The 23,157-nt window shown below is 47.5% G+C and overlaps 1 protein-coding gene across 1 annotated transcript in view; it reads left to right on the top strand.

Moving 5' to 3' along the window:
• Positions 1-22,206, top strand: part of LOC115083417 (caltractin-like) — a 49,663-nt gene extending 27,457 nt beyond the window's left edge. The window contains exons 3-5 of the mRNA XM_029587259.1: positions 2,373-2,506; positions 9,086-9,224; positions 20,398-22,206. Coding sequence (XP_029443119.1) covers positions 2,373-2,506; positions 9,086-9,224; positions 20,398-20,487 — 363 coding nt within the window. The 3' untranslated portion in view covers positions 20,488-22,206. The remainder of the gene's footprint in view (positions 1-2,372; positions 2,507-9,085; positions 9,225-20,397) is intronic.
• Positions 22,207-23,157: the final 951 nt, after the last annotated feature.

Raw genomic sequence — 23,157 nt, 5'->3', positions numbered from 1 at the left:
ACTAGTTGTTGTGCCTGTTGGCACTTATGTTGGTGTTTTGTTGGTTCCCATGTGGGAAGACTGCCATCCTGCTTATCCTTGGAGAAAGATTTGCTTACCTGTAATGGGTGTTCTCCGAGGATAACAGGATGGTCAGTCCTTACAAAACCCGCCCACCACCCCACAGAGATGTATTTCCACTACATGGATTTTCTCATTTTTGTTTTATTACTCTTAATTCTATGATATAAGACTGAGGAGACCCCTTGTGATTGTGTGGTAAATTGCATGATCGAGGCTTGGTCAAAGTTCTAGAAACTTTGACATAAGTTTTCCATGCTGGGCTCCATCTGATATTGTCACCCATGAGTGAGATCTGACATCCTACTGTCCTCGGAGAACATCTGTTACAGGTAAGCAACTCTGCTTTATAAAAACATGTGGAAAAATACCACGTCCTATAGCCTAGGGTTAGTTAATTGTGCTATTGGACAAATGATATTAGTTTTCCATGGGCACAGATGGAAATAGGTGCACTAAAGCTAATAGATGCAATAAAGATAGATGCAATAGAAGAACTGGGACAGGGTATGAGTTCTTTGTAATTAGAGACATCATAGGATACGACACTAGTTGACCATAGAGATATCCGTGGAGTTACTCCCAAAATTCCACTCAGGTCCGCTCAGTAACAGGGAGAAATGATTGTAGGTCTAAATTAAAGGCATGTTAGGCCACCTCTTATTGTGGAAGGTAGGGAATCCACAAATGGGGTCCAAATAACCTGAAAATGCTTCTGCTTGCTTTTTGACTCCAGGGGAATGGATTTCCTTTCTAATAGATACAGGTCCAGCATCGCCTGTGTCCATTCTTGGAAGGAAGGTGCTGTAGGCTGTAGCCAATGTCGCATAATTAACTGTAGCATCACCAAACGGCCTATGAGCCTACTATTGCTTTTTTAATAGTACTGGACAATTATCTGATATCAGTTACAGAAACACACACACACACATACATACACATCTGTATTTCCGATTCTATATTCTGCATACATACGGTTACCTGTGGACAGTAGGTGGAGCAGATGTAAAGTACAAGCCATAGAGCCTGAGGGTACAGGCTGCTTGAAAGGGACACATTACTGGTTCCACTGTCCGTGCTTAGCAGCCTTTTCCCCATGGGTGGATACTGTTGTCCACTTGATTATCAATGAAGTACTAACATTTAGGGGGCTATGACTGTTCCATCAATTGGCAATGGGCGTAGTTTTTAATTCTATACCATAAATCTAAACTGACCTCATGCTCTTCCCTGCTTTATTAGTATCCAAGAATGCTCTCTGGCGTAAACTTTTCCCCAGTAGCAGACATCAATTTCTTTCTATATATTTTGGTGCTCTCCAGTACTTCTTTGGAAATTAGTTCTATGTCTGAGTGCATTCTGCTTATGTGGGATAAATACCATTTCTGACCATATGCAGTTTCATTTCCTGGCCAAGGATTTCTGTTGTCCTGAAAAATGTAGCAATGAAATGCTTTCACTGTATGCCCAAACAAGCAACAGGGATTTGTGTCAGAAATGTGGTTACTGCGTAAATAAAGTGGAGTGACATGGGTAAATGCAAATCGGTTATTTACTCTTTCAAAAAATAAAAAGACTAGGACACTCCATGAAGTTACTAACTTGCACTTTAAAACAAATTGGAGAAAATATATATTTTTTCACTCAACGCACATTTAAGCTCTGGAATTAAGCTCTGCCTTCTGCTGGTAGGGGGAAACAACCCACTGGTTAAGGCCAGGACTGGTGTAGTAGGACTAATAGAAAAGAAATTTATAGGTAAGAACATTTTCCCCTTTACAAAAGATGACTATGTATATGAGCTTTTAGCATAGCTCTCTGCTTCAACGGCAGGGGTGAAAGTCTGATACTTCATTTTCAATGCATAGCCAGCATAGCTCTCTGCTTCAGTGGCAGGAGGTATGAAGAAAAGTGGATCTATATACAGACAACAACCAACAAGGACTGAATTACATAGTCTGGGTAAACAAGCATGGGTGAAGCTTGCTTATTGCGGCGGTTACTACCCCTAACTAAGCTAGATATTTCACTTAAATGCAGTTCCAACACTGTTCTCTACATTAATGGTGGGGGTGGAAGGGAAATAGAACCAAAAGATTACTAAGAGCCAAGAGTAACAGATAAGTATGAGGGAAAAAAAAAGTGTGAAACTTGCTGGGCAGACTGGATGGGCCGTTTGGTCTTCTTCTGCCGTCATTTCTATGTTAAGGTTCCTTTTTCAAATGCACACTGTTATGGATGCAACATAAAAGTGATCACAGCCCACGCAGATTCATGGGGATTTTAACAATCTTTTCTGTTGTCTCTTGTAGGTTGCTATGCGTGCTCTAGGGTTTGAGCCTAAAAAGGAAGAAATTAAAAAAATGATAACCGACATCGATAAGGAAGGATCGGGGACTATTAACTTTGAGGATTTTTTGGCAATGATGACACAAAAAATGGTACAGTCAGCACATTTTGTGTGTATTCCTGCTGAGCAGTGTCTCTTGTGTTTAATGCAGACACGTTTGTCTGTGTTTGTCTAAATACCAGGATCAGTCCAGACGGTGGGTTATGTCCCCCGTCCAGCAGATGGAGTCAGAACAGACTTCGAGGGGCGTGACCATATAGATTAGTACACCCTCTGCAGGAGCTCATTATCTTTCTGACTCCAGCAGATGAGAGTAGGGGAACCAGTTGCTTCCCCAGGATGGCAGGGAATTAGTTTCTTTCTGCTTCTTTCTTCCTATCTCCTTTAACAATTTGGATCAAGTTTGTTCCAAAAAAAAAAAAAAGTTTTTGGGGAGGCGTGGCTTACCACTGTTCTGCCTCTCTCTCTATCTCTCCTCCTCCTGGCCGGGGATAAGTTGCAGTGTGTGTTACTTTTATTCTTTTGATTTTCAGCTTCTTTAGCATCTTCAGCATTGGTGCCTCGTGGAAGCCGGTGGTGCCGGCCTCTCCACGCTATTCTCCCCCGCGACGAGCTTCCCCGGGGCCGCTGCTTTACAGGGAGGGGATATTCTCCTGCTCCTTCAGGGAGTTCTGAGCGGGTAGCGCAGGCCTTTTAGGCCCCCCCCCTCCCCCGCGGCACCTCGTCGATCGCTGGGAGAGCTGCTGGCACAGGCCGATCGGGGCCCCCCCCCCCGCGACAGCTCTTCATTCTCCGCCCCCCCCCGTGGCTTTCTCTTCCTCCCCCGGCGGTCCCGATGCCACGGCCTTCATGATGTTCGGCCTGCGGTGAGCCGGGGTCGAGGATCTCTTGGGAGGGAATCTGCGCACGATGCCTTCCCGGGGGGGAAGGCACCTCGCAGCCCCTTAAGCCACTTTTTCTTTTATTTCTTCACCGCGGGCCGGCCAACTTCGCCGCCTTTGGCGGGAACGGCAGCCATTTTGTAATTTTCAGCGCGCTGATGAGTTTCTCTCAGCGCAGGAAGAGGGGATTTTTTGGGAGGTTTCCCCACCAGAATTTGGACCCCAGAGGAGGTCTTACCGGACCCGGGGCCCTCGGATAGTTCCTTCAGGGCCCCCCCCCCCCCCCCGAGTATGCCAAGATTTTCCCCTGAATTCATTCTCTTGACGCATTGTGCATATCTACAGGGATGGAGGCTCCCGGGGGACTGCCCACAGGCCCTCTTCCCCCCCCCCCCCTGCAAAAACTCCTCGTCTTCCGGCTACTCCACAGGCCCCCCCGGACCTGGTGGGATCGGTTTCGGGGGCCCCCCCCGAGTCCCCACCCGGGTACGGGTTGGCCCCAGGAGGGGCAGGGGCGGCTTCAATCATGGGGGGAGACCCCCCCGGACACGACGCAGCCGGACGCCCTGCCGGATGGAGACGACCCACGAGCGCTTCGCATCTTTTCAGAGGGAGGAGTGGATGACCTCATACCTCAGATCCTCCTAGAGCTGGATCTTGACCCCCCAGCTCCAGTGGCTCCAGCCGTCCACCACGTCTTCCAAGAAGAGGGACCCAGTCTTAGCTGCCCTCTGGCCGAGGTCTCGGGCCTTTCCCACCCACGATTCTTTTTTGCAGCTCTGACCAGGAGTGGGACACCCCTGAGGCAGTCTTTGAAGGTCAGTCGAGCCATGAGAAGTTGTACCTCTTCCTGAGGACTTCCTGGAGCTCATCAAGGTCCAAAGGGGGACTCCGTGGTATCGCGGGTTACTAAGAGGACGACTATTCCGGTGACGGGCGGAGCGGCATTGCGCGACACTCAGGACCGCAAGTTGGAAATTTTTCTCAAGCGAGTTTTGAGGTCTCTGCCCTGGGGATGCGAGCGGGTAATGTGCTCAAAGGGCCAGTCTTCGCTGGGTGCAACAACTTCTCACTTCTCAGGATCTGGCCGTCCGAGGAAGCCGTCCAGGCGGACCGCCTGGAGTCCGCCATAGCGTAAGGGGCGGATGCCTTGTACGATCTCTTCCGAGGTTCTGGCGAGGTCCATGGTTTTGGTTGTGGCGGCGCGGCGTCTCTTTGTGGCTCCGTAACTGGGGCGGCAGATGCCTCCTCCAAGTCAAGCTTGGGGCTCTCTGCCTTTCAGGGGCAAGTTCCTCTTCGGAGAGGATCTGGATCAGATCATCAAGTCCCTGGGGGAGAATGCAGTCCATCGTCTGCCTGAGGATAGACAACGTCTTTCACGGTCCTTTGCCTCGTCTCGAGCCAGAGCGCAATGGCGCTACAGGAGTTACCAGCAGGCAGGGCCTCAGACACCCGCGTCCAGATCACAGTCCTGGCCGCGATCTTTCGTGTGCGTAGGCCCGCGCCGTGACGAGGCGGGACCAGGGCATCCCCCACCCAAGTCCACCCAATGATGCCAGCCTCGCCCACCTCCTCCACCCCCAGGATTGGGGTGTGGTCTGGCGGAGTTTCTACGAGGAAGTGGGTGCGTATCACCTCAGACCAGTGGGTTTCTGGACACTATAAAAGAACGGCTACGCCTTGGAGTTTGTCCGCCCTCCGAAGGAGAGGTTCATCTTCTCCCCTGGGATCGGACCTCAAGAGAACAGCGGTGCAGCAAACTCTGAACAGGCTACGGAGATAGGAGCCATTTCTCCCGTTCCCCTTCAGCAAGGTGGGCTTGGGCCATTATTCCATCTACTTCGTCGTTGCCAAAAAGGATAGATCCTTCAGGCCCATCCTGGACCTAAAGGAAGTCAACAAGTCATTACGGGTCATCAGGTTCCGCATGGAGACGCTACGTTCTGTGATCGCAGCGGTGCATCAGGGGGAGTTTCTCGCCTCCCTGGATCTCATGGAGGCTTACCTACATATTCCCATCCTACCAGCTCACCGGCGGTTCCTCCGTTTCAAGATTCTGGGTCAACACTTTCAGTTCAAGGCACTCCCGTTCGGGTTGGCGACCGCTCACTCGCACTTTCACCAAGATCATGGTGGTAGTGGCGGCGACCATAAGGAAGGAGGGCGTTCTGGTCCACCCCTATCTGGACGATTGGCTGATACGTGCGAAGTCTTTCGCCCATGGACAGTCCTCGGTGGCCAGGGTCATCCAAGTCCTCCACTCCCTGGGTTGGGTAGTGAACTTCTCCAAGAGCTCCCTCGTACCTTCGCAACACTTGGACTTCTTGGAAGCGAGCTTCGACACACGTCAGGGCAAAATCTTCTTACGCCCGGACAAGGCTCAATCCTTGCGGGAACACATACGACGGTTTTCTGCGTTGCCAGAACCCACCTCCTGGGACTACCTTCAGCTATTGGGCGTGATGGCTTCCACCATCGACTCGTGCCCTGGGCGTTCGCACACCTACGTCCCCTACAGTCTGCTCTTCTTCCCGCTGGAAACCAATCTCACAGGATTATCAGATGATACTCCCTCTTCCGCAGGCTGCCAAGGACAGTCTGAGTTGGTGGTTAGATCCGGCACAACCTAGCTCGAGGCGTCTCCCTCGAGGTTCCCAATTGGATGGTGGTGACCACCGATGCCAGTCTCGTCGGATGGGGGAGCCGTCTGCGATCAAAGCGCCACGCAGAGGGATGTGGTCGAAAATAGAAGCGATGTGGCCAATCAACCGTTTGGAAACCAGAGCGGCACGTCTGGCGGCTCCAACATTTCCTCCCGCTGCTGCGTAAACCGGGAGGTCAGGATTCTCTAGGACATCGCCCACCACCGTGGGCCTCGTCAATCGGCAAGGAGGTACGAGGAGCCGGCACGTCGCGCTTGAAGCAGCGCTCCTGATGCGGTGGGCAGAAAGGCACCTGGCCCGTCTCGCGGCCTCAACACAATCGCCGGAGTAGACAACGTTCAGTAGCGGACTACTTGAGTCGCCAACAGCTGGACCCCGGAGAATGGTCCCTCTCCGAAGAGGCGATGCAACTTCTTGTTCCCCGGTGGGGGGCGCCGCACTTGGACCTGATGGCGACTTCCCTCAACGCCAAGGCCCCCCGCTTCAGTCGCAGAAGAGAGCGCGGCGCGGAAGGGGTGGATGCCCTGGCCCCTGGTGGGCAGAGTTCTTCGCAGAATAGAAAGCCATCAGGGCGCCGTGATCTTCGTCGCCCCAGAGTGGCCCCGCCGTCCTTGGTTTGCAGACCTGCTACAACTGGCGATAGACGAACCGATACGGCTAGGATATCTCCCACGTCTCCTTCACCAGGGACCGGTATTTTTCGAGCAGGCAGAACTCTTTTGTCTTGCGGCATGGCTTTTGAGCGGCGTCGACTCAGGCGCAGGGGCTACCCGGAGGCGGTAGTTTCGACACTGCTGCGGGCACGGAAGACGTCTACTTCAGTAGCCTACGTTCGAGTCTGGAAGGTCTTCGAAATGTGGTGTTCCAGCCAGGGCACCCGGCCCACAAGGATGTCAGTACCCCAGTTCCTCCAGGATGGATTGGACAAAGGACTCGCCTGTAATTCGCTTCGGGTTCAGGTGTCTGCCCTGGGCTCGCTAGTGCAGTATGGCGGCTCTCCTCTCCTTCTTCAAGCCGGACATCGCACGTTTCCCTCAAGGGTGTCAAGCATTTGCGACCCCCGGTTAGGGATCCATGTCCCTCCTGGAGTCTCAACCTAGTGCTTCGCGGCCTTGTCAGGACCGCCCCTTCGAACCGCTACGCAGGCGACGATTAAGGATCTCACTCTCAAGGCTGTCTTTCTGGTAGCCATCTGCTCTGCTAGACGCATCTCGGAACCTTCAGGCTTTGTCATGCAGAGAACCTTATCTTCGGGTTCATGGACTCGTGAACTTCCTTCTCCCGAAGGTGGTTTCGTCCTTCCACTTGAATCAGACGGTAGAGCTTCCATCCTTTGCTTCCTCCGAGCCGAAGGCCTTCGTCTCTTGGATGTCAAGCGCATGTTGCTTCGCTATCTGGAGGCTACTAATGATGTCAGGGTTACCGACCATCTGTTCGTACTTTGGTCCGGTCCGAGGAAGGGTTCCCAGGTCTCGAAGACGACGATTGCTAGATGGGTTAAAGGACAGTATTGCCGCTTCTTACATTGGAGCGGGACGGACTCCTCCTCGCGGCATCATAGCACATTCTACGCGCTCTCAGGCGGCCTGGGCAGAGATCCGCTCTGTCTCCTCCCAGGAGATTTGTCGTGCAGCAACATGGAAAATCACTGCACACGTTCTCGAGGCACTATCTCCTGCATCTCGCCTCTTCAAGATTCTGGACACGTTGGCAAGCAGGTTCTCCGAGCAGGCCTCGCAGGACCCCACCCGATTTAGGGAAGCTTGGGTACATCCCACAGTCTGGACTGATCCTGGTACGTACAGGGAAAAGAAAATTATTCCTTACCTGCTAATTTTCGTTCCTGTAGTACCATGGATCAGTCAGACGGCCCGCCACTCTTAGTCCTGCTCTGCTCTGTTTTGTACTGCTCCCGGTTGTTACTTAACAGTATACTAGTTTTCCAGTTTCTTTGCTTGCTCACAGCTCCCTACAAGTTGGCGGTTTTTTGCCGAAGGTTACCTGTTTATGTTACATTTATAGTTGAATTCATGATTAAGCAAACTTGATCCAGTCTGTTCTTGCTTCTAGTCGGGCTTTGATATACTCTATACTGAGCTCCTGCAGAGGGTGTACTAATCTACATGGTCACGCCCCTCGAAGTCTGTTCTGGGGACATAACCCACCGTCTGGACTGATTCCATGGGACTACAGGAACGAAAATTAGCAGGTAAGGAATAATTTTCTTTATTCAGCAAATCAGTTTGCTGTATGGTCACAGATCATTCTCGGTATGTGCTGTCTGAGGAACTCCCAGCACTGCAGGCATGAGCAGCGCACGGTGCTGGCATTTCTAATGTTAGCGCCATACACTGGCAAGGGTCACCGGTCTGGTCTAACTCATTCAGAGAGGAGCTTCACAGGGGTCAGTGCTCCTCTTTCTTGCAAAGTAAAACATACAGGTGTCTCCCTCACACAGGACTAGTTTAGTGTTGCACCTAGACATCTTCACACGCCCAATCTGATTGGATGGTTCTGGGTTTTTAACAGTGTTATTCACCTTGGGTCAGTTTTCAAAGGGTATAGGTTCCTAACTGGTGTGTTAGCTGCTAATTGGCCCTTTTGGAAATGTACTAGGGCTGAGTCCCTAAATTTAGGAGCTAAAAAGCGGGTGGCTGCGGGGAAACAAGTTAGGAGTTTAGCACTGAATTTCAGACCTATTAGGAGCTGAAATCTAGAACCTTAAATTTATGTGAATTTTCAGCTGGAAACTCAGGACCCTCTATTTGGCTGAAAATAGGGGACTAAATTTAGGAGCTCAGCCATTTTTGAATATCTGCCTCCTTATGACTAAATGTTTCGGTGACTGGCTCAATTCCTTGGACATTTAAGAATCTTGGATTCTTTACTCCTAAAGAATAAATTATCTCCAAATATTTCCAGAATCCAGGAGCGTATGTTTGCTGATGCTAGCAAAATGACATTTGTAATAGTTTTTTTGAAATTCTTATATTTTAAATGACTTGTTTTATGAACTGGAAGTACTTTCAGATTGCTTAAGAGTCTAGAAGAGGTCCCTAAATCGATAGCCTAATTGCCCTGCAGAGGTCTGGAGTCTCTTGCCTTTAACTCAGATTAATGTTTCTGTGCAGAGTGGAGAAAGATTCCAAAGAAGAAATCATAAAGGCATTTAGACTGTTTGATGATGATGGAACAGGAAAGATTTCCTTCAAAAATCTGAAGAGGGTCTCAAAGGAGCTGGGAGAAACCCTGACAGATGAAGAGCTGCAGGTGCATTACCTACAGAGCTGGCACTGGGAGCCTGATGTGATGTGTAGGATGGTCTTAAAGGAGGGAAGAGGGTTAGTCATAGAAAAGGGATAAGGTGCTTTTTGTAGTCGGGGTCCCTGCTGTGGCAGATTTTCAAGAATATGCTTCAGGTTTGTATACATTTGCATAAAGCTTTACATCATTGACACATACAAAAAGCCCATTTTTTTATTGAAAATCTTTTTTCCTTCTGCTTAAACAATATTTAAACGATGCATAAATATGAAATTTCCTTATCCTGCTACACTAAAGCAGACTAGTGGGTTATCTCAGCAGTACCTGAATGTAACCTGCTTTCAAGTGCCAAAAGCGAATCTAAAAATCAGATAATAAATCTCTGCCTACTAGCATATTTTCCAGTGATGTCATCACTTGGTATATAGACTGGTGCTGCACTGGCAATAGTACTTCTCTGTTTCCAGCAGATGGACTGGTGCAGTAGGATTTCTTGTCCCCCAGGTCCCTGTCCTCTGCTGCTGGTTCCTGGTGAAGCTTGCTCCCAGGCAACAGGCTGCATGTATTTTTACCTGGTACAGCAAGGTCTTGATTCCTAGGAAAACAAATTTTTGTGATTGTTCCCCTAATGGAGCAGGCCTGGATCATAACTCCTGGAGTTTCTTTCAGGGCCTGGTTTGAGCAGGGCCTAGATCAAGGCTCCCAGGATTCCTTTCAAAGCCTGGCTGTGACTCCTGGGTTTCCTTGCAGGCCTTGTTGAGCAGCGTCTAGTACGTGACTTCCAGGTTCCCATCAGACCTGGTTGAAGAAAGACCTAGATCATGATTCTCGGGTACCTTTGTGGACCTGGTTGAGCAGGATCAGGTAAGTGACTCCCAGGATCCCCTTGGGCCTGGCAGTGGCTCAAGACACAGCAGACTGCTCCCAGGCCTCCAGGCAAGCCTGGTTGAGACTCTAGATCTGATAGGGAAGGCCTTTAGCAGGTCCTCCCTCTACTGGAGGCTTGTGGATATGGGTCCTCGTCTCCCTCACCCCCACTCCTCCTCCTCCTTCCTTGAAGTGCTGCCTCACTCCCATCCCCCGCTTGGGTATAATTCCTTTTATTTCTGGATTGACTGGGCTAGGCAGTAGCAGTAAAGCTGCTTTTATCAAAAATAAAATAGTTTATTCAACTGCATTTCTTCAGCAGCTGCCACAAGAGAGGTTACAGAACTATAAGCAGGGAAGGGTCTTCTCCTTTCTAGACACCTTCCATGGAAGCATAAGTATTCATTGTTGTGGCGGGACCCTGTCTTCCCTTATAAAGTCAAATTGCCTCTGGCTTTTTTATTCCCAGAGGAATGGTTGGACAATCCCTTCAGGGGCGATCTCTGCAGCTTGTTGGGAGTGTGAGACTCGGAACCTTCAATTCTTTGTCCTGCGCACGGGAAAAGTCACAAGGTAAAGGGAAACCCTAATACCTCGGCAGGCCTCGCTGGCAGCGGCAACCACTAGTTTGGGGTATCCCATGCGACCACATATTCGCCATTGGTGTTGATACTGGTTGGCAGTCCTCGGGACTAAGCGGGCGCCAAGGTCAAAGAGGCTCTGTTATGCAGTGAATCCATGCATTCAGCACTGGACTCATTTTCAGAGGGCATCAAGTTAAAGGCATTATGAAGGCCTGCAGTTTAAGCCAAGCACAGACAGCCTGTTTTACTCCCACGTTCCAGGTATGGTTTGCGGAAAGTGCCGGAGTCCAAAGTGAAAATTAGCACGTGCTCCTCCCTCAGTCTGGGCTCTTAAAACATTTGTGTGGAGAGGAAAAAAAAAAAGGCACTAGTTCCTGAGTGTTTCTTGAAATCTTAATGGAACCCTTCTTCCCTTTCTCTAGGAGTCTTTGTCCTGTCTGGGATATAGCGCCCTTCTGGCCTAGGCTAGCTAGTGAACTTCAGCTCCTACGAGGCCGCCTCATCAGATTCTCTTATGGCCAGAGAGCTACCGATCATGGTGGAGGACAGTCTCCTGGAAAATCAGGAATAAGGAGTTAGTGAACTTCAGCTCCTAAGAGGCCGCCTCCATCGGATTCTCTTGTGGCCAGAGAGCTACTGATCATGGTGGAGGACAGTCTCCTGGAGAATCAGGAATAAGGGGTTGGCCTCTGAAGGGAGCTCTTCCATCCTTGGATTGTTCTGGAGAGGGGCTTCTTCCCACTTGTCCTTTGGGTTGATGCCGTGGAGCACAAAGTTTGTGAACCAACTGAATCCAGTTATTTACAGACTCCCAAAGGATAGTGTTTGCTGTCCTCTGGAGGATGTCAGAAGAGTCAGCCCAGGGAGGTGATAACTGTCTCGACATTGATCAGCCCAGTCACGGGAGTAGACAAGAATTGTTGATACTAGGATTTCTTCAGATACTCATCCAGCTCCACCCCCTTACCCCACAAAGCAATTATGGAAGGCAGCCAGACCCCTTCAATCCAATGGTACTGCTTATGAGATGAGATGGGTGCTCCCTAGAGGTTGCCACTCCTTTGTTCCAATACCTTTATGGTGTTTCCCTGCATTTCAGCCTCCAAATTGGGTGGCAAATGCTGTTCTGGGGAGGCTTCAGACTTTGATAGATTTGTTTCAGTACTGCTCAAGGCTCATGATTTAGTTTGGTGCTCTTATTTGGGATTCCAAAAAAAGTCTCGTCTCCAGCTCTCCCTCAGTCAGAAGGACATCATCTGATGTCCTGGAATGCGCCGCTGCAGCATGCAAACCCTTGCTTTGTCAGGCACAAGGAGTTACTTTCTTCTGTAGAATTCCATCCGGGAAGATCTCTAAAGGTTCGTTTCTCCCTTTGTGTTTGGTATAAAAGAAAAGCATTTCTGCTTTTGATTTCTGACTTGCCTTGATGGCAAAGTCCTTTACTTCAGAGTTGAAAGAATACATCCCAGCCTTATTTTGATCTGTACCTTGGTCTTTGAAACAAAGAAACATGATGGCAGAAGAAGACCATACAGCTCATCCAGTCTGTCCATCCGTCCAATTAATTTAATATCACTTCTTTAGAGATCCCTTATATTTATCCCATGCTTTCTTGCACTACCTGTCTCACTCTGCCTAATGTCTATTAGTAAAGCGTTTAAGAAAAACTTAAAAATGTATCTCTTTAAAAAAGCTTTAGACAACATAGGCTAGTATATTATATTAAGAATATAAAAAATTGCCATACTGGGTCAGACAGTGGCCAATCCAGGCTATAAGTACCTGGCAAGTACTCAAAAACTACTGGAACATGCTACTGATGCTAGTAATAGCAGTGGCTATTTTCTAAGTCAACTTAATTAATAGCAGGTAATGGACTTCTCCTCCAAGAACTTATCCGATCCTTTTTCAAACCCAGCGACACTAACTGCACTAACCACATCCCCTGGCAACAAATTCCAGAGTTTAATTGTGCGTTGAGTAAAAAAGAATTTTCTCCTATTAGTTTTAAATGTCCCCCCATGCTAACTTCATGGAGTAACCCCTAGTCCTATTATCCAAAAGAGTAAATAACCAGTTCACATTTACCCGTTCTAGACCTCTCAATTTTAAACACCTGTATCATATCCCTACTCAGCCATCTCTTCTCCAAGCTGAACAGCCGTAACCTCTTTAGTTTTTCCTCATAGGGGAGCTGTTTCATCCTCTTTATCATTCTGGTCGCCCTTCTCTGTACCTTCTCCATCACAACTATATCATTTTTGAGATGGGGCAACCAGAATTGTACACAGTATTCAAGATGTGGTCTCACCATGGAGCAAAACAAAGGCATTATGACATTTTCCGTTTTATTCACCATTCCCTTCCTAATAATTCCCAACATTCTGTTTGCTTTTTTGACTGCCACAGCACACTGAACCGACGATTTCAATGTGTTATCCACTATGACACCTAGATCTCTTTCCTGGCTGGTAGATCCTAATATGGAACATTGTGTAACTACAGCATGAGTTATTTTTCCCTATATGCCTCACCTTGCACTTATCCACATTAAATTTCATCTGCCATTTGGATGCCCAATCTTCCAGTCTTGCAAGGTCTTCCTGCAATTTATCACAATCCGCTTGTGATTTAACTACTCTGAACAATTTTGTATCATCTGCAAATTTGATTATCTCGCTCGTCGCATTCCTTTCCAGATCATTTATAAATATATTGAAAAGCACGGATTTCAGTACAGATCTGAGGCCCTCCCACTGAGAAAATTGTCCATTTAATCCTACTCTCTGTTTCCTGTCTTTTAACCAGTTTATAATTCACGAAAGGACATCGCCACCTATCCCGTGACTTTTTACTTTTCTTAGAAGCCTCTCATGAGGAACTTTGTCAAATGCCTTCTGAAAATCCAAGTCTGCCAGTTCACCTTTATCTACATGTTTATTAACCCCTTCAAAAAAATGAAGCAGATTAGTGAGGCAAGACTTGCCTTGGGTAAAGCCATGCTGACTTTGTTCCATTAAACCATGTCTTTCTATATGTTCTGTGATTTTGATGTTTAGAACACTTTCCACTATTTTTCCTGGCACTGAAGTCAAATGTTTTCAGTGCCAGCACGGACCTAGAATCTTTTCTGTGTCAGTACTGTGGGGAAGCCCAGGGAGGGCTGGACTCTTAGAACTTCTCCAAGCCCGGCCCCTCCTAGTCGGAGGATGGGTCAGCCATGACCTTTTCTGGTAGCACCCTGGATCTGAGCAATCTTGGGTCTGCGTCCTCCCTGGGAAAGGACAGTTCAGTGGCCCCTACCCCCAGTTCCTCCTGGGCTAGGTATGGACCTGGTGACCTTTTCTTGGGTGGAATTCTTTCAGGGCCTTCAAGCCTTTGTTCAGGTGCAGTCAGCTGCTGCCCCTGCCCGGTCTGAGTCCTAGCCGGGAAGGCCTCGTTCTCCCAGCCCTATCAGCATGCCTCACCTTACCAAGAGTATCCCTTATAAGAGGGACCCAGACACCATGGATTATGAAGGGAATGCAGACTCATTTGAGGATGGGGCAATCCCTCCAGGCCTGGAGCCATACCAGACCATGCTAGGGTTTTTCCACAAAGATGAATTGCTGGCCCTGGTCTCCCAGACCCTGAAGACTCTAGGAGTTCCCAGCACGGACCCTATGTCTGAACCAAAAAGGAATCCCATCCTGGTGTGTCTACAGAAAGCCTCTTGCTATTTTCTGCTGCTGGAAGCCATTCAGGAGTTGATTGATGTAGAGTGGGATGCCCCAGAAGCCAGTTTTAAAGGAGGTCAGGCCTTGGAGGCCTTGTACCCTCTGGATCCAGCGGCCAAAAAATGCCTGCTTTTCCTAAAAGTGGATGCCCTGGCCTGTGCCATCTCGAAGCGAACATCTACCCAATAGAGGAAGGAGCAGCCTTGAAGGATGCATATGATATACAGTTGGAGTCCATCCTTAAGCAAGCCTTTGACGTGACAGCAACAATACTGCAGATTGCTTCCTCTTGTGTCCTGGTGGCTCGTTTGGGTCTGCTTCTCTCTCTCTCGAGAGGGGCGTATCCCAGATAGGCGATGGAGCCCACAGCAGCCTTCCTAGCGGATGCAAGCTCTGACCTAGTGCGTACCTCAGCCAGAGGAGTAGCCTCAGTGGTGGGGGCAAGAAGATGGCTATGGCTGTGAAATTGGTCGGTGGACGTGACCTCTAAGGCAAACCTTACAAAGATGCCCTTTAAGGGATTCCTTCTATTCGGAAGCGAATTGGAAAAGCTAGCCAGTAAGTGAGGTGAATCTCCAGTGCCTCGGCTACCGGAAGATAAGAAAAAGAGGTCACAGCGCCCGTCACCGATGAGGGGTCGGGCCAGGGGCTTCCTGCGCTTCTGGCCCTACAGAAATTTGTCATTTCAGACATCTCATTCCTCAGGAAAGTCTTAGTCCTTTCAGAGCCGACAACCAAAAAGAAGAACTGGTTTGGGCTCAGGTTCGACCCGAACTTCCCAATGAAGTTTGGCCGACTCATCCACGGGACAAGGAGATAGGGGGTTGACTATCCCTCTTCTATCAGAGGTCGGTCGAGGTCATGTCGAACAAATGGGTACTGGACATCATACAAGAAGGATACGCTCTAGAATTTCGCAGCATCCCTCGGGACACATTTAAGATATCACCTTGCCAGTCTCGGCACAAAAAACTGGCAGTGGAATCCACATTGATAAGTCTCCTCAGTTTGAGGGCTATAACCCTGGTACACTCCAGGAAAATACAGGGCATTATTCCATCTGTTTCATCGTATTCAAGAAGGAGGGTTCATTTTGCCCTATCCTGGATCTCAAGAGCGTCAGTCATCATCTGCGGGTAATTCACTTCTGCATGGAAACTCTTCGCTCCTTCATAATGGCCATACAACCAGGAGAGTTCTTAACATCCCTGGACCTCTCGGAGTCCTACATTCATATCCCAATCCGTCAAGACCACTGGTATTTCCTATGCTTTGTGGTACTGGGCCACCATTATCAGTTCCGGGCATTGCCCTTCAGCCTGGCAACTGCCCCCAGAACATTCTCCACAATTATGGTGGTCGTAGCGGCGGCACTGAGGAAAGAGAGGATTCTGCTGCACCCTTACTTAGATGACTGGCTGATTCAGACGAAGTCGTTGGAAGAGAGCCTCCAGGTGACCAGCAAGGTCAGGTCCCTGCTTCAGGAACTTGGTTGGGTCGTGAACATGGGCAAGAGCAGTCTCCAGACCTCCTAGTCCTTAGAGTACCTGGGAGTCCAGTTCAACACCAAGCAGGACAAAGTCTTCCTCCTTCCCTCGAGGATAAGGAAACTGATGTGCCAAGTGCGTCGGTTGATGAACACAATGCACCCTAGGGTGTGGAGCTATTGCCAGGTCCTCTTCCTGATGGCATCAACCCCGGAGGTAGTACTATGGGCGAAGGCACACATACAGTCACTCCAATGTTCCCTGCTGTCACGTTGGAACCCACTGTCTCAAGACTACTCTATTCACCTCCACCTACTGATGGAAGTATGTTCTCTGCTCTAGTGGTGGCTACAGGAAGTGCATCTAAGCAAGGGTTTAAGCCTGTCCCCACCAAACTGGCTAGTCCTCATGACGGACGCGAGCCTCCAAGGGTGGGGAGCCCACTGTCAGGAATTGACACCCCAGGGGCAATGGACCAAGGAAGAGGCGCACTGGAACATAAAACCGCCTGATAACCCAAGCTTTCAGATTAGCGTGTCTCCAATTGAACCACAGGCTCCAGGGACAAGCAGCCCACGTGATGTCTGACAGTGCAACACGGTAGCCTACATCAACTGCCAGGGAGAAACCAAAGGCCACCAAGTGTCTCTGGAGATAGACCACCTTATGGAATGGGTGGAGTTAAATCTACAAGGGATCTCGGCTTCCCACATCACAGGAAAAGACAATGTCATAGCAGACTTTCTCAGCAGGGAGAGTCTGGATCCAGGGGAATGGTCGCTGTTGACCAGAGCCTTCCAGCTCCTAGTAGATCACTGGGGCCTCCCATCCATCGACCTACTGGCCACATTTCACAATCCAAAGGTCCCCCCCCCCCGATTCTTCAGTTGCAGAAGAGATCAGCGATCCCAAGGGATCGACGCCCTTTTCCAGAACTGGCTAGAGGAGGATTTACTGAATGCCTTCCCTCCTTGGCCTCTGCTGGGCAAGATCGAACGCCACAGAGGATTAATCCTTCTGGTGGCCCTGGATTGGCCCAGATGCCCGTGGTATGCAGACATGTGGAGGCTTCTGGTGGAGAGCACCCTATGCCTTCCCCCTCATAGGGACCTTCTCCAACAAAGTCCGATCCTTCACAAGGACCCAACTCTGTTTTGTCTTACGGTCTGGCCCTTGAGAGGACTCGCCTGATGAAGCATGGATATTCAGCGTCAGTAATCACCACCTTGCTCCGCGCGCAGAAGTTCTTGACGTCCCTGGCATGCGTGCGGATCTGGAGAATATTTGAGGGCTGGTGCGAAAAATGCAGGGTGCCCCCTTGGATGACCAAGATCCCCATAATTCTGGAATTCTTACAGGATGGCCTGAACAAAGGACTGTCCCTAAACTCCTTGAAGGTCCATGTGGCAGCTGTCTCCTGTTTCAGAAGCAAGGTGAATGGAGCCTGCCCGTCAACACATCCGGACTTGGCCCTTTTTCTAAAAGGAGTTAAACCCCTCCAACCACCCTTAAAGTGGCCGGTCCTCCTATGGAACCTCAATCTAGTATTGGACTTCTTAGCAGGGCCTTCCTTTCGGCTGCTGCATGCTCTGTCTCTACACCTGTTAATGCTGAAGACTGTATTCTTGGTAATGATATGCTCGGCTCATTTCATCTCTGAACTACAGGTGCTGTCTTGTCAGGAGCCGTTCTGCCGGTTGACTCCATGAACTTTGCAGCTTCTCTCTGTGCCTTCCTTCTTGCCAAAGGTATTGTCAGAGTTTCACCTGAACCAGTCCCATTTCCTTACCATCCCTAGATAGACGCAAGGACTCGGAAGACTATCGCCTCCTACGCCACTTAAACGTCAGTAGGCTGTTAGTACGGTTTCTAGAACAGACAGAACTGGTGCGCAAGATGGACTGCTTGTTTATTTGTTCTTCACGATGGAAGAAAACAAGGCGAAGCAGCTTCGCCAGCTACCATGGCTCGCTGGATCAAGGAAGTGATCACAAGAGTTTATGTAGAAGTAGGGAAGCCTTTACCCCTTCAGGTTAAAGCTCATTTCACTAGGGCCCAGGCAGTATCCTGGATAGAAGCTAAGCTACTGTCTCCCATTGACATCTGCCAAGCAGTGTTGTGGTCTTCCTTGCACACCCTCTCCAGGTTCTATCTCCTGGACATCCAAGCCAGAGAAGATGCAGCCTTTGCAAGGGCGGTGCTAACTGGACCACAGGCAGCCTCCCGCCCTGATCAGGAGTAGCTTTTATACATCCCATTGGTCTGAGTCCATCTGCTATACGCTAGGAAATGGAGAAATTACTTTCCTGATAATTTCGTTTTCCTTAGTGTAGACAGATGGACTCAGTATCCCGCCCACGGCTGCCCATGAACAGTGCCAAGGCATCGCACATGAATCTCGATCCCAAAGAGGTTGCGGGTAAGCTATCACCCTATCCCTAGATCTGGGCATCTATAATATTGGTGGGATTCGGCGCTTATGTTTGGTTGAGTACAATTACAGTCGCCAGTTTTAATGTCCACAATGGCTTTTGAAGAGAATATTGAATGGCTGAGGTCACTGCAGGGGTGTATCTAGAGTGACTGAGTCAGCTTTGAAACCTGACTCCGTCTCCATCAGCTGGCAGGGGAGAAGGTAAGCAATTGGTCCCGAGTCCATCCTTTCTCAGTAAGGAAAACAAAATTATCAGGTAAGTAATTTCTCCATTTTTCAACTTGTTAGTTATGTCATATCTAAAATATGCTAAATATTATATAACTCACTGTAAAATCTCAAGACCTGTGAGATTTATTTATTAGATTTATAATGCGCTTTTTTGGCACTTCAGAATGGATTACATTCAGGTTCTGTAGCTATTTCCACATTCCCAAAGGGGATGGATGTACTTGAGGCTCCGCAGATCTGCAGTTCTCCTAAGATATCTTACTAATAAAGATTTTCCTCAGCTGATAGGCATTAAGTGCTTATTTAAACACCCTCAACAACCAGGGAATGTAATCGATGTACTGTTGGGGATCTTATGGCTACATGTGACCCAGAGGGGCTACTGTTGCAGACAAGGTAATGGGCTTGATGGACCTTGGGCTGACCCAGTATGACCCTTCTTATGCTCTTACCCTGGTATCTTTGTCCCTTTGTTATCCACCATGTCTCTGAGAAGCCTGTTATGTCTGTATATTCATTTAGTGCCATGTATGCCAAGTGTCCAGTCTTACATTTTAGACTTCTGGCCTATGTATACAGACAATTTAGGTTATGGTTTTTTCAATTTTTATTCGCAACTTGCTTATGTGTTGATATAAGTAATTTGGGCCCCTCCATAGTTATCTGCTTTATCTGGGCTGCTTTAGTGTTTATCACAACCTCTCTATCAGGATATCTTAGCTTCTCTGTTTTGCCAGTATACTTTGAAGATACCCCACTCTAACCCATGTACTCATGAGCAACTTTCAACTATCTCTCATTATCTAGTTTAAAAGCTGCTGAATCTTCTTTTTAAGTCAGCATCAGCAGCTGGGTTCTACCCTGGATAAGTTGTAGCCTGTAAGTTAGAATTATTTATTTAGTAAAAGTTGATTACATGCTTCTCATAAAAAAAAATAAATTAAAAGCATGATACAATAATATTAAATAGTTAGGGTTGGTTTAATCTGTTAGTCTATGACCTGCAATAGGAGTAAAATAAATTATTGTTAAACTCAAGGTTAATTACTCACTTATTGATGTAACTCCCTAATTGACTCTAATTGTGACCAGTTACCCAAATTAGAAGATTAGGAGGGAAGCAGTCTATGTATGAAACTGTGACTCAGATGTGTATTCCTGCTCTTTTATTCAATGCTGATTACTTGTTTAGGAAACAGCTCTTAGACCTTCCCACAGCAAAAGAATTGATTTTTGCAAACTTCTAAGCCTCACAAAATAAGGTCAACTTGCAAGCTTTAAATATTCCCCAGCAAACTAATACTTCATTGCCTGCTCCCCCAGCTGCAGCTTCTGCTATCTGCACTCTCTTGTAGAATATGAGAACAGAAAAGGACCATAAGGCTCATCCAGGCTGCTCTGTTGACTTCCTAATGTAATCCCTTCCAGTCCAGGTGCTCTCTGACTTTCCCCTTGCATCTTTGTATCTGAAGATCCTCTGTGTTTCTCCTAGGCTTTCTTGTTCTTTTTTTGTTTCTTCCATCTCCAGCGGGAGGCTGTTCCTTGCATCCACCCACTTTTTTGCGAAGAAACATTTTCTAATGTTGCTCCTGAGTTTTACCCCCTTGGAACCTCTTTTTCTGTACCATGTTTTCGGCTTGTGTATTTATTTATAATTTAAAGACATTGAAAAACCTCCATCCATGTCTCCTCTCCTTGGGGTGATTTGTATTGGCTGTGCCATTACCAGTGAGACCCTGGTACATAATGAGGTAACTTGTGACAAGGAGCAAACTTTTGACTATGCTAACAAGTGGTAGCTGCTGCTGTTGTGATTGTGCAAAAGGCAGTTCTGTTAATGGCGTGTACTGTGTTTTGCAGGAAATGATTGATGAAGCTGACCGTGATGGGGATGGAGAGATTAATGAGCAGGAGTTTTTACGTATCATGAAGAAGACCAGCCTGTATTAACTGCCACACTCCGGTTGCTGCTTGCAAAGGTTAAAGAACTGTTGATTCCTGAGACCCCAGGCCCCCTACTGGACTATGAGATTGAAAAGAAATAGTTCCCCCCCAGTCCCATGTGGAGCCTGCATCTGTCAGGGAATCACCAGTTTAGCAAGTCAGGCCCTTACCTTCTTGCACAGAACAGAAATTGTTATTGTCTTTTTAGGGTGGATCTCTACCAAAACAGTAACTTATCCTACAACAGTCAACAAAGTGCAAATAAATATTTGAGCCTGCTCTTGGTCTACCTTTAGCCTAGAGACTGCATTTACTGAATGATTTTAGAATTTTTTGGTCAATACAGAATACAGGGTGACTAGTCCCAGAATCTTTACAACTTGGATTCTAATCCACACACACTCACATACCCCTCCCTCCCAAGGAATGGCTTCAGGTGTCCCCCTCCATCACTGTGCAAGGAGAATTTGTAATACTGAAACATCTTGGCTCTGACATGCTACTGTGCAGTAAGTGCCCCTAATGCTGGGAGCAAGGACCCTTCCTGGGGACTCTCTCAGAACGTCCTTGGAATTGCGCCACATTGCCTTCTCCCAGCCTCAAAATCCGTGGATCTTCAGTGAGGGCAGATGAAAAGAAGCTGCAGCAACCTGTGTACGAAACAGAGAACATAACGTAAAATATGCAGGAATGGCAGATTACAGAGAAATCTGAAAACTCCAATAGCCTTGCCAAGAAGATAAGGTGAATTATTATGCAGGTTAGAGTAAGTAAATTATCATTTCTAAAATTCATAATCCCTCTAAATGCAGGACAGTTGCTCGGTCCACAATGTACTGATTGGATTCCACATTATGAAAGTATCTGGGAAAAATAGATATAAAAAAGAACCCGCGACCCAGCTTTAGCACAGGTGTCTTGTGCCATACCTTTGTGTCTCAGCTGATAGAAGTTGGGAGTCTCGTCTCTGAAGTGCCTCTCCCGCTACTGGCCTTTTACCTAAGTTTCTTCTATATCTTTTCTGCTTTTGCATTTTTTTTTGGGGGGTAGGATTGGAAGGGGTAGTTGTATAGTTTTCCCCCATGAACATAACAATGAGCATTAGGCCAAAACTCATTAGGATGCTGTGATAAACTAGCAACTTTCAGTATGGTATATCCCTCAAGCTTCAGCAGCAAAGATTGATGCCTGCAATATGGTGCACACAGTCTCAGGAGAGCCCATTACCCCTAGGGAGAAAGATACCTGGCTGATCACAAAGTCGAGGAAAGCCCATGGACTGTGAGCTCACTGTATTCTGTCATGTTGCCTAGATTGCTTAGTAATGTGACATATGGAAAGCTAGTGCTCTTCCACAGTACCTTAGCCTCATCGCAGTTTATGAGCAGTTGTCAGTGTGACGGCACGAGCACATGCTTTTCTATTTCATTTACTTCTGTCTTCACTAGGGCTCTGCCCCCTGTGTGGAGAAGATACAGGGTAATTTTACAGGGCTTGTTTCAGACCGAGGTTATCATCCTTGCTTTTTCAGTTCTTTTCACCAGCTTGCACCTCAAAGGAACTTCTTTCTGACACTATATTGATTTCTAATGTGCGTGGTGTTTGTTGTCATAACTGTTTTATATTGCTGGGGGAATGAATTGGATCATTTTCTGGTATTTTATATACACTTTTTTGTGGTGTTTGTTTTGTAACAAAAGAATAAAGACAATATCAGTAGATGTATGCAGAATCTGTATCAATTTTTTTCATGAGGTCTCCATAAATTTGTTCTTCCATCATATCCTCTGAACTTCTGTTGTGCTTGTATGCTTAGAAAATACCAAGTTTTTAACCTGTAAAGGTGCAGTGAAAGTTCACAACTGCACGCAGTGTTCTGTACTGGGATCATACATGCATACTTTGTGAGGGTGATAGGGAACATTAAGCCAGAAGAATGACTGCAGGGTGAGAGTAGATTTATAGCATTTGTGCAAATTGGGAGGGTACTTTTGATTCACCAAAGCTCTTCTGGAATCTTGCAATCAAAGGCCCTGAATCTGGCCACATGGTGGCACCCTTAAGTAATGCTCCGAAAAAGAAGAAAAAACAGAAAAATGTCAAACTGTTAATTATAATACATTAAAAAAAAAAAAAAGACCACCTCATACAAAACACCGTAAAAAAAAAAGGTGGAACAATTTCATGATGGAAACTAGCTTTGTATAACTTTTCTTTATAATCATCAGTCTTCTCAAAATTGCAAATCTCCATAGTCTGTATGAATTACTGTGTATACTTGTGTATAAGTCGATCTCATTTATAAGTTGAGTGTATTTTTTGGGCCCCCAAATCAAAAATTATCTGTCACCCGTGGCTAAGTTGAGGGTAAAATCTAGGAGGCTTATGAAATGATGAAATCATACTAAGAAACAAACCAATAACTTAAGAAAATCACTTTTATTTTTTTTTTAGCAGAATAAAGTATCTCATGAGAAACATTATTTAACCATTTAAAAAAATGTCCCTGCTATATGAAATCTTAGCTCCTTCTTCCATGGCTGTCCCTGCTATTTGAATGCTGAGCATCGCCGGGGCGAAGAGGGCGACGAGCATCGACGCGGGTGCCGAGGACGACGAGCATCAGTGGGGGCGCCGAATGTGCTTGCCCATACGCAAGGGCGTTGGGGCATGAAA

The sequence above is a fragment of the Rhinatrema bivittatum genome, chromosome 1 (assembly GCF_901001135.1).
Source record: "Rhinatrema bivittatum chromosome 1, aRhiBiv1.1, whole genome shotgun sequence".
NCBI classification, from domain to species: domain Eukaryota; kingdom Metazoa; phylum Chordata; class Amphibia; order Gymnophiona; family Rhinatrematidae; genus Rhinatrema; species Rhinatrema bivittatum.
The sequence above is the reverse complement of the archived record's forward strand: the minus strand, read 5'-3'. Positions and strand labels throughout refer to the sequence as shown.